Here is a 12,215-nt window from a genome sequence, read left to right as displayed (position 1 = left end):
ATGTGGCATTGCATTCATAATCCTTTAATAGATATCAATGTATGGTGGTCACTTATCAAAAAATAAACCAGTTATTTCAACTTATCATTATTCTTCCTTTAGTAATTCTTGGGCTTGGTCTCCGCACTGAATGCACGCCCATACATGGAGGATGTTTGTCGCGGCTCTAGGCACACAGTTCACTTCATACCCTTTTAAATCTTATAAAGAACTTCTCAGATATACAGATTTCCTCACGATGTTTTCCTTCGTCGTTAAAGCAAGCGATAATTTACAAAGAATAACACATAATTTTTAGAAAAGTCAGAGGTGTGCCCTTGAGATTTGAACCTGCGGACATTCGTCTCGACAGTCTGTTCCACAACCAACTAGGCTATCGCCGCTCATAACAGTTACCATTTCCAAATTATCTTTTACCTTGAGAATTGTAACAAATGTTTTCTTATATATCGTTTCTTGCCATTTACATATATTCTATAGACATGTAGGTCCATATAAACTATATATATTTGTTCAGAATCTGAACTAAAATAGCAACCAAAACGTCACTATTATAACCTATTTATTCACTTGAACAACAAATCATTTTACTTATTTGACTAATACTTTTTATTCATATCCAGGTTTACACTTAGACTCGAGTTCTTATATCATGTGTGCCACTCCATACACAATCACAAGCTATCAATATTGACCACACTAAAGTTATTTTGAATGGATTGTAGTTCAATTCAGTTGAACACAGTGAATGTTCGGAACGCCAAATGTAATACGTAGTATATATATCGATGTTTCTTGCTCATCACAAGATTATTTATCCAATATTCATCAGTTTAGATTGATACTCTGACCTTCGAACTACCTCTAAACACGTGTATACCAAAAACAAACTTTTACCAGATTTCTTTACCTAATTAAAGAACTTTGAACCGCGTTCCCAATTTACTATTGTTTTGTCTTCTTATTTATTCGTATCTCGTTTCGCTGTTTCTTTCCGAGTTCCTTTTTATGTTCCCAAGGTGAGGGGAGATGCGAATTTTAAGAGTAAACAAAAAGGGAGTTAACGCATTCACTTATTTATGTTTCGAGTAAATATTATTGGATTGTTTTGAAAAGACTGCGTGTTTCCTTTCGCTTTTTGTAAGGGTTTTGTATGTTTAGCACACGTGACGCCAACAACCAATTTGACTTTGGTGGTCCGTAATCTAAGATTTTTTTATGTAAGGCATTATATTGTGAGAATAAATGTTTCTTTCTTGTATTGCCAATAACTGTTTAGAAGGAAAAGGGCAGTTTCATTAAATCCTCTTGAGAGACTATTACGAAAACATATTGCGTGTTAATTACGAACAGGCCGTCAAAATTGTGTCAATTGGGTACCGATTATCTGTTATTAATTGTTACCCCATGGACTTCGCTACATTTATCATTAGGTGAGTTAACTTTCCTCTGCTCTCTTACAAAAAAAAACAACTCATAACAGTTGTTCTAGTGGTAAAAAATTGGGTAATATTAAATACATCTAATGCTCTGTTTCATAACAAGATTAGCGACACGCCCTACCCATTGCATAGACAGTATTAATTATATATTATCTATATCCATTTCTGATGGTCCAATCGCTATAAAAATCAGGATTATTCGCTGTAGACGTTTTGGAGTCCACAGGAAACATACATATTTATCTTTAAAGATTTACGAAGGCAAAACTAAGTTTATATCATTCAAAGGTTAAATTCGAAGAGAATAAATAATAGCAATAGTATCAAGGGTTCTGTTTACTCTAAACTCGTACCCACTCCAATGCGAGGCCAAACTAGGGTTGCCAACCGTATTATAATTTACAGGGTCATTTTGATTTTTGACATTACTTTACTAAATAAAACCACATACTTATATACGTGGAAATAACACTTCGTAAAAAAAAAATATGTAAGTTTCGAACAAAATAAATATTAGTAAAAAGTAATTTTAAATTTACGGGCCTAATGCCACGACTACTACTCTAAGAGAATTCGTTGCAGTGGCAACATCATACTTTCAATCAGAAATAGACTCAACCACATACCATATTCGCATTAAACTACAAAATTATAAAAAAATCATAAAACTAAAACCAGGATTTTTGGTGAAAATATTCATTATTAATGGACCATTTTTAGCCCATTGTCAACAAAGGTGAAGATGAGTATGTGGTTTCAATTGTAACGCAATGTCAAAATGACCTTGTATAGTAATGTACTCCATTTTAGGTCTACATAAGGGTCATTTTGATATTGCGTTAATAAATGATACCACATAATCGTCTGTACCTCTGGTAACAATACCAATAATCATTAATAAATGACGAATGTTTTTACCAATACCTGTTTTCCTTTTCTGACTTTTCGATCATTTTGTAGCCTAGTACAAATATGGTGGGTGCGTGAGTATATTTCTGACTAAAAGTGTGATGTTGCTCTGCTACGAATTCTCTTAGAGTAGCAGTGGTGACATTAAGGCGCGTAAAATTAAAATAAATTTTTATTGATATTTTTTTGTTCGAAACTTAGTTTTTTATTTAACATCTACGTGTCGAGTAACTAATTGTAAAGTGTTCATAAGTATTTGGATTCATTTAGTAACGCAATGTCAAAATGACCCTGTATACTGTTGGTAAAATTTTTAGTACGCAAAAATACTATTTTTTCAACAATCAAATTTAACAAACAAATACTTCGTTTAATATATGAACGAGCCTTTACATTAACTTTTAACTGATGGGATTGCGTGTATCCGAATGCATCATTCTTAATATTTTTTATAGAAATAAATCAACAAATATCTTTGCCTATTTTTTATATTATAGTTTTTTTGATATGTTGTATTTTTTTAGAGTTTATTTAGAAAGAAACTATATTTTACTGATGAAGTGGTGGCAACCCTAGAACAAACATCACGATCCAGTGTCCATAAAATATTGAGATGAAATTCCAGTTTCTATCGTTTCGGAATTCATCGTTGAAGTAGGTGTTCTTTTAAAGTATTTTTGATGGAAATCAAATTTCGAAAGCACCTACTAACTTTTATCGCGGCTTTAGCCAAGTTAATTCTAATGACATAAGTTCCAATGTTTATTCTTTAGGGTTTATAAGGTCTTTTATGCAAGAATCAGCGCGAAGGTCATCGTCCATTTTCATCTGCAAGCAACAACGTTCCAGCACTAGTTATTTAACATCTGAGTTCTCTAAATGACGTGCGATATTATCTTAAGAAATATATTATTTATTTCAAAAATTATATAGGTATATATATTTTTTTTTTACACCTATATATATTGTTTTCATCTCTGCATCGCCCAAAGTTTGACTGATCGAGAATGCTTTCATTGCATTACATTAAGTCCGCCTTTATACATTGATCTATATGCAGTGCAAACTAAATAGACGCAACTCAATTACAGTCTCAAGTGTGATTCACTAAGACATTGTCAAATTAAACTCAGCATCTTAAGATCGTCGCTTTAATAAATAGATATCAACAGCATCTCAAATGATGTGTTAAGTCACAGTACATAACAGATTACGACAGCTAAGTTTTATTTATTCGACGGCGGCGAATCAGCTGAGAACAGGCTCTTAAATTAAACTAGGTGTATTAAATAGCACAATATTTTAAATGTCTACTTAAGATCTCACTCAAAGATGAGATTAATTTATTGATGACAGCAAAGTTTTGGTTGTTTAGCCGCGACTAGCTGAGAACAGGCTCTTAAACGACTGCTTAAGCTTGGTTTATTAAACAGTTCAATATTTTAAATATCTACTTGAGATCTCACTCAAAGGTGAGATTCGTTTATTTATATAGCCCTAAGTCTCGATTACCTATATGTTTTGTCGCTGACTCATATTAATCTAGCACGATATATTTTCAGTACCGTGCTACAAAAGTTGCGAAAAGCTGTTTCTATCTCGATATAGCACTATATATTTCAAGTATGGTTAATGGTTGAGAAAAGCCGAGTCTGGGCTGAGCATCAACCTATACTATCTACTTATAATAACCGTTGATTTCCGGATTATCTATAGCTCCGTGTGTTACTATCGAGTACAATCAAGTCCCAACTTTACCACGCTCTTAAAACTGTCTCATCAGGCACTTGATATCTTTTCCCACAGTGCCATAAAATTTGTTATCAAACTTTATCAAGTTATCGGTTTTATTATGCTTTTATGCCAACACTAAAGATTTAAGAGATAATAATTTTATTAATCCAATGAGCGTTAGATAATTAATCTTTAGAAAAAGCTATTAAAGTGCTGTTGCACGTGGAAATCGTATCGTAATATCGGACCGATTAATCCTAACGTCGTTCAGTTCAGACGATTTTTCGTTGTTAAAATTTGGACCTATAAGCATTTTGAGGCTATAGAGGTTTTTTAATATATAAATACGCATCATCTAACCATTTTACTTAAATTTAATATCTTCCTTTGTAATTCAAAGATATCTGAATTTATTTTTAATTTGCCGATCATTACATGTTGATGTTTCACAACAATCACGTATGCCAGAAATGTTCCTTTTAAGTTCTAAAAAAAAACATTATTAATCAGTCTCCCGCCGCACCTGTAAGAATACTCAACAGATTTCGATGTAATTTGGTATGGAACTAGCTTGAGACCCTGGGAAGGGCATGGGTTATTTTCTACCCTGGGAAAATATATAACGGAAGGACTTTATTGCGGAAAAACTTTTTCACAAGGGAAGCCAAACACATGCCTAAATATAAATAAAACTAATATATACAAAACAATGTTAGGTAAAAATTCCCGTTTTATTATACTAAAATTATCGTCCCTTCCAGTATAGGAAGGGTATTACTATTCCCCCCACGTTCTAGATGTGGCATTAATATTAATATTTGTACGTATATTTGTGCCGATTTATTTGCTATGGGATAGGCTTGGTTCGAGAACTAACGTCTAGATGTTATTTATTGTTTTGTTATTGTATTCTCCGTGACTTGAGTATTAAGTTTTAGTTAACAATAATGGGGTATTGTATTTTGATAACTAGTGCTATTTGATTTATTGAATACTAGCTTCCGCTCGCAGCTTCGCCCGCGTGGATTTCGGACTTCAAAAATGGAGCCGGTCGCGAACGTTCGAGAATGTTCGTTTTACGAAGCTACTCGCTAGGTGATTCGCTAGCCTCTAGGTGCCAAGCAAGCCGCCTGCCTGTGCGTTCGCGACCTTATATATATACAAAAATAATCCTTATAGCATGATACAGTATTCACGCATGATGGCTTATTATTAGCGTATCTCATGTATAACATTGGTGTTTCTATATCGATTTCTATGATTCTTTTTTATGGAATATTTAATTAATAATGTTAACTTTTTTAATTAGGGATGACTGAGAGTGTTATAAACGTAAGAGTAGACAAATATAATGAGAAAGCTTCGAACTGCTAAGCTATCGGGAGTTACACGTGTTATTGTGAGTCAACCATAAAAGATAGACATATGCTGTCGTGGGATATTTTTTACATAATTTTAAGGAGAACATTTCCGTCATACATGATTTCTGTATAGCTTTAACCATTAAGGTTGCACACGCGACGGAAGCTTAAAAATGGAGTAACTTCTCCCGTTTTCCCAACATTTCCCTTCACTGCTCTGCTCCTATTAATTGTAGCGTGATGAAAAGTATACTATAACCAGCACAGGAGTATGACAAATAATTGTACCAAGTTTCGTTAAAATCCGTCGAGTAGTTTTTGTTTCTATAACGGTTATACAGACAGACAGACAGACAGACAAAAATTTTACTAATTGCATTTTTGGCATCAGTATCGATCCCTAATCACCCCCTGATAGTTATTTTGGAAATATATTTCATGTACAGAATTGACCTCTCTACAGATTTATTATAAGTATAGATAGATTAGCTTTTGCCTGCGAGTTCGCCCAGACGCAAAAGTTTATAAGGGAAAAACGTAGCCTGTTCTCTGTAGCGCTCAGGAGCGATTTGAGAATATGATTTTTTTCATTAAAATCAAAAGAAATATCAAAAAAATTATGTGTGTATTCTTTGTGAATTATCGCTTTGTTTAACGGTGAAGGAAAACATCGTGAAGAAACCTGCTTACCTGAAAAGGCCTGTATAGGAATATTCGAGGGTGTGTGAAGTCTACCAATCCGCACTAGGCCAGCGTGGTGGACTAAGGCCTAATCCCTCTCAGTAGTAGAGGAGGCCCGTGCCAACAGTGGGACAGTATATAATACAGTTCTAATATTGTTATATTATTATATATTATTATCACCGATTACAGAAACACTCCCACAAATATATCACCAACCAACCGACCAGGGCCCTTATTCTGTATGATAGTGTAAACGCGTAACGCGGCCGTGTCATGTTATCTTCGAGAAATGTGCGTGGAATGGTATTCTGTAAGCCAAATTTCTATAGTCCTAAACATGATGCGTTGTGTTAAGTGCTTGTTACGCACTGTCAAAATAACGTGCGGGATAGAGAATAAGGCCCCAGTACGACTATCAACGACCAAATGCCCCGTCTGTCAACGCTCAGTGTTTTTACAGCAAAAAGTGTCAAACGTATTCTCACAAAAATATTTTTATGCTAACAATTGATTATTCCATGAAACACATCGGTTTTAAACCACACAACTCCATTATTTTTATATCAGCATCCTTTGGATTTATTCTACCTTCTGCTAAGACGTTTCGACATTCCACACACAAATGAGAATGATTCCTTCACGGTTAGCTTATATTGTGTAAATCCACCGGAGTGGGTTAAGATTTTTTTATACAGTAAAAACCGGTTATAGCGACTTCGAAGGGACCACCGAATCTGGACGTTATATCCGATAGTCGTTATAAACAATACCCTTTTTATATGCATTTATTTAAAGAGACCTTACTATTTAATCGTTATAACCGGTGCGTCGTTATAAACGGCGTCGTTATAACCGGTGCGTCACTATAACCGGAGTCGTTATAACCGGTTTCTACTGTATGTGCACGGCAAAGTGACCCCTGCATCTGATGGTAAGTGGAGTGGGGTCCTATAGAATGTCGACTGATGAGAGATGACTACCTTGACAGTAGACGCAATTATACCGGCCTATTGGACCGGATATGCAAAGGCTGATCACCCTGCTGCTAGCACACTGCGGGTTTTAACGCCTTGTTTACGGTGGTCACTATCCAGACAGATATAAAATGTATCCTATCACCAAAATACCTTTAGATGTGATCATAGTTCACACTTCTCTTGCAGCTGGCCTTACTAATCCTATTTCTTCACTCTGAATGTATTTGTCATTTTGGGTGTGTGTCATGCCCTTATAGAAGCCACGCTCACCCCATCCAGTGTCTAATCCCACGAGCTAGTGATGAAAAGAGCTATGTTTATCATGTATTTCCCTTGGACAATAAAATAAAAATCCTCTTACGTTGTACCCAATTACATTTTACGATAGTCCGCGATATATTTTTGATGGTGTACTCACGTACAATATTACTATTCTTGGCGGATGAACGGGTTTTGAACGGAAAAAATATATAATTGTTAAATGTAGGTATCAATGACTTTTGGACGAATTACGCCTTAATCCGCTCCGTGACGAAGGCGCAGTCTTCGAAATGTCGGAACAAAATTAAAATATAAAATCTGAAAATTACTTTTAATCCGATCATTGCTCATTATTCAATAATTCTTTGCCATTTAAAGAGCTTGTTAGTAAGGTCAGGGGCCTTATTCCGTCTACGAGGGTATATCCGTCTGTTTGTAATTATGAGCGTTCTAATCGAAAGACGGCTTTGATAACCGTGTAGATAAACCACCTATGAAAGCTGTCCTTTGATGAGAATGTCCGTAATTGCAAAAAGACGGATTTGTCCTCATAGACGGAATAGAGCTTCATGACATACAAACCGATGTACACATCTGGCCATGCAAACGAAATATCACAAAAGCGTCCACTTTATACCCTTTAGTAAATTGGTCTATAGATTACACTGCAGGCCATTAAAAATACACTACCAAAAAACTGTCTCTCATCCATTATTCTCAAAGTTTACGACTGCACCCCAGTTTCTGGTATATTTATTGCGTTAATTTTTTTTTTGTCTATTTTTTCGCCGCGAGCAATGCATTCTCTTTATGGTCTAACTTGTTTTGTGTTATTAAAACTGTCGTAGATAGAGCTCATTTGTTTGTGGTTTTGACTTCGAAATGGATGTTGTTTTTGAAAATAGAATACTTTTTTAATAAACAGTTATAGGGATATGTAGAAAGATATTTTAATTGAATTAAGGTGGTAGCTCAAGGTCCATTTTCATACATTTTGTTTCGGCTTTAATCTGGGTAACTAAACAAGTATTGGCAAATAAAGAATTTAAATTCACGTCTAGTTAGTGATTAGTTCTCGCAGTTGAAAGAAAAATGTAAAATAATTAATAATCATGGATATTTCGGCCTTTAAAATTTAATATGACGAAATTTTAAAGGCAGAAATATCCATGATTATTAATTATTTTTACATTTTTCTTTCAACTGCGAGAACTAATCACTAACTAGACGTGAATTTAAATTCTTTATTTGCCAATACTTGTTTAGTTACCCAGATTAAAGCCGAAACAAAATGTATGAAAATGGACCTTGAGCTACCACCTTAAATGAATCGGTACTAGTCGAGTTTTGGGCACGGTGACCAATCTGAACGGAGATCCACCAGGTATGAAGTAGATATTATAGTGCACAAGTGTGTGCGCAATACACAGGTGCACTCTCTATTCCTTCCCATAGTGCTATAAGACGGTAATCCGACATGAAACCAAAACACAGTTACAATTTATTTGTACTTTTTTCTCTTTTCTTCTTACATTATTTTTATCCATGGTGTACAATAAAGTGTAAATAAATAAATAAATAAATAAACAATATTGTTGCATGACATGTGTCATAGCATAGCACGCATAGCACGGTCATAATATAAAACCATGTAATGTGCAGTCTTTTAGTGTTATTTTAGTAATAAGCCAAAGATTTAATATAAAAAAAATTATATTTAAATGTACTTATTTATTTTGGCTTAAAGCGGCGATAGCCTAGTCGGGTGTGGAACGGACTGCCGAGACGAATGTCCGCAGGTTCAAATCCCAAGGGCACACACCTCTGACTTTTCTAAAAAATCATGTGTGTATTCTTTGTGAATTTATCATTCGCATTAACGTTGAAGGAAAACATCGTGAAGAAACACATCTGAGAAATTCTCTATAAGAATTTCGAAGGTCGTCTACCAATCCGCACTAGGCCAGCGTGGTGGACTAAGGCCTAATCCCTCTCAGTAGTAGAGGAGGCCCGTGCTCAGCAGTGGGAAAGTATATAATACAGGGCTGATAATATTATTATTAGTATTATTTTGTCTTACTAACAATATTATAATTTTGTTCCACCAATTATATGAGAAAGTAATTTAATATATCTTCCCATTTACCAATTTTCATAAGTCTTTAAATTATGGCCTAGTTTTGACAAGCAATTTAAACGAGATCTCAGCACCTGCGCGCATCGCCAGAAGCGATGTTCAACAAAATCTTTACATTATCGTAATTACATTAGTTGTTTAAATAATTTATTGAGATAAATTTATACAATAAATTATATTTCATACGCGAAAGAGTTTATTGTAAAATGTTATTTGCAAATTAATTCAACTCAATTATATAATTGCGAAATGGAAATTCAATTATATTTGCCAGCAGGGCGTCGCGGTGTTATATCTGGGTATTTTATTGGAGTGGCAAATAACATGTATTTTATCGTCGAGCAACGTTTAATAAAATTGCAATTTAATTGAATATTAATTATTTTTCTCTTAAACGGTACACGGATGAATCATTTTTACTTAAAACTAATAAATAATGCTGAAGAGTTTGAACGCGCTAATCTCGGCCCTAATTCAGTTTTGAATTTTCTTTAAAAGGAAACTAGATTACTCCTAAGTGCTATAGGATTTTTATCCCGGGAAAATATTTCTGCCCAATATTTTTACACGCAGGAGGATTCTACGATTTTGGTGGGATATATTTTATATCCGCCCTGGCGCCCACCTACATAAGGTATTAAAACTAGTTATAGTGGCTCACGTAAGTGTCTCGCGTTCCGGGATCAGCTTTATATATCCAGTTCATCAGGCCGGCATAATTGTATCGACTGTCGTGTCTAATCATCTCTCGTCAGTCGATATTCTATTGACAACCCCCCTCCACGTACAACCCGTTGCGGTGGGTCACTCCTTTTATTCCAATCCCTATTTACTACCAAATAAATTGGAAGTGTAATTGGATTTCATTGTTAACAGGTGAAGTATGCGCCCAAAGTGAAGATTTATATAAAATCAAAAGTAAACGGAAAGATTCCCGAGGGAGAAGACGTTGTTATAGGTAAGTGAATTAACGCTTTAGTACCTTTTAGAACTATGAAAGTAAGATTTATAGGAGCTCACAGTGGGAGGATGGATGGCTCCGTGAACAAGATTTTGAACTATGTAAAAATAAGGAATATACTAGGATTATTTATATTATTATAAATAAATAAAATAAAAATCTGTTTATTGTCTTATCTAGTGACATCTATTATTATAAAGGACAGTAAACTTGTTTAACTATAACAGCAAATTAAAGCAGTTTAGCTCATACTGCCGAGGCAGCAGTTCTGAGCAGCGCTGGTTTTCAGCCTCTCCTAAACTTTATATACTCCAAAATTTTACATATTATTTATTATGCAATTTAATACTACAGAACAATCTCGCATATATTATATACCCAAACATTCTAAATGTGACTTACAGGTAAAGTTATTGATGTTTCACATTGTATTATATTCTTAATATTTACATAACATACATAACATCACGCATTTATCCCTGAAGGGGTATACAGAGGCGCAACTAGGGCACCCACTTTTCGCCAAGTATGTTCCGTCCCATGATGTGACAGGGGGCGAGCCTATCGCCATATCGGGCACAAATTCCAGACTCCGGGCTGATATTGAGCAGAAAAACCTAAATATCACTTTGCCCGACCCGGGATTCGAACCCAGGACCTCAGAGCGCTGTCGTACCGCGCATGCAGTACAACTACGCCACCGAGGCAGTCTTAATATTTATACAATAATTAATAATTTATATACATTAAAATGCTTTATTCATCACGTTGGTGAACATAGCACTTGTGATAAGTCAAGGTACATGAGAAGATTTAATTATTACTTATATAAAGTCGCTTATATAACTAAAGATATTTTATACAAGTTTTGAACTGCAGTAATATGTATTTGTTTATAATTTTAATGACTGACCTGTTTGTCCAGCGTGCCGCGCCGACGCCAACCCAACGAACCTCACTTTCAAATGGTCCGTCAATGATGAAATTATTAATGGAAACACTACTGAATTGGTGAGTGTTTTCATATTTTAATTAATTAATTTATTTATTAACACTTTATCTTTATGTATAGAATTGATGCTATAGGCATTCTCTAAAGACAAAGCAGTTAGTAAAGTTGGTAGGATATATTTTATATCCGCTCGGATAGCGAGTTCAAACTCGCCATAGAGGCCCGTAAGTGTTGCGAACGGGATCAGTCTGCATATAATCGGTACCAACAGACCGGCATAATTATGTCGACTGCCGAGGGATAATCATCTGTCGTCAGTCGACATTCTATTGGACTCTATTCCACTTACCATTAGGTGCAGTAGGCTTATTACGCTGCGCACGTTAAAATAGCTTAGTAATACTGTCGGGAATTCTATTTTTATTACAAGACGAATACTCTTATATACGATTTTTACTTTGACTGCAATTTATGATGATACTACTAATTTCTTCCCTTTTAAACTAATTCACTAATTACAAAGCACGTCCAACTTTTCCGAGCACTTTGGAAATCGTTTTCAATTATCTTCTTTTATGAAGCCATTGTAAAGAGCATTATGTATCTAAGAGATATCGAAGAAGAACGCGTGCGTTTGTATATAAATTAAACTTTTTTTATGTCTAGGTGTCCCATAAAATATAAATAAGTAATCAGCTTGGGGCCATTATTCTCTATGCCATTCATTATTTTAACGTAACGCACCGCGTCGCGTTTAACAATAGAAATTGGCATATATAACACTACCCTACGCTTGA

The 12,215-nt window shown here is 34.8% G+C and overlaps 1 protein-coding gene across 1 annotated transcript in view; it reads left to right on the top strand.

Annotated features, from left to right (window-relative positions):
• The window catches only part of LOC115453598 (irregular chiasm C-roughest protein), a 129,462-nt gene that overhangs the window by 93,866 nt on the left and 23,381 nt on the right, over nt 1-12,215 (top strand). Inside the window, exons 8-9 of the mRNA XM_037437135.1 lie at nt 10,382-10,463; nt 11,392-11,477. Of these exons, the coding sequence (XP_037293032.1) occupies nt 10,382-10,463; nt 11,392-11,477 (168 nt within the window). The remainder of the gene's footprint in view (nt 1-10,381; nt 10,464-11,391; nt 11,478-12,215) is intronic.

Source organism: Manduca sexta, chromosome 2, assembly GCF_014839805.1.
Source record: "Manduca sexta isolate Smith_Timp_Sample1 chromosome 2, JHU_Msex_v1.0, whole genome shotgun sequence".
NCBI lineage: Eukaryota > Metazoa > Arthropoda > Insecta > Lepidoptera > Sphingidae > Manduca > Manduca sexta.
This window is presented reverse-complemented; position numbering and strand designations above follow the sequence as displayed.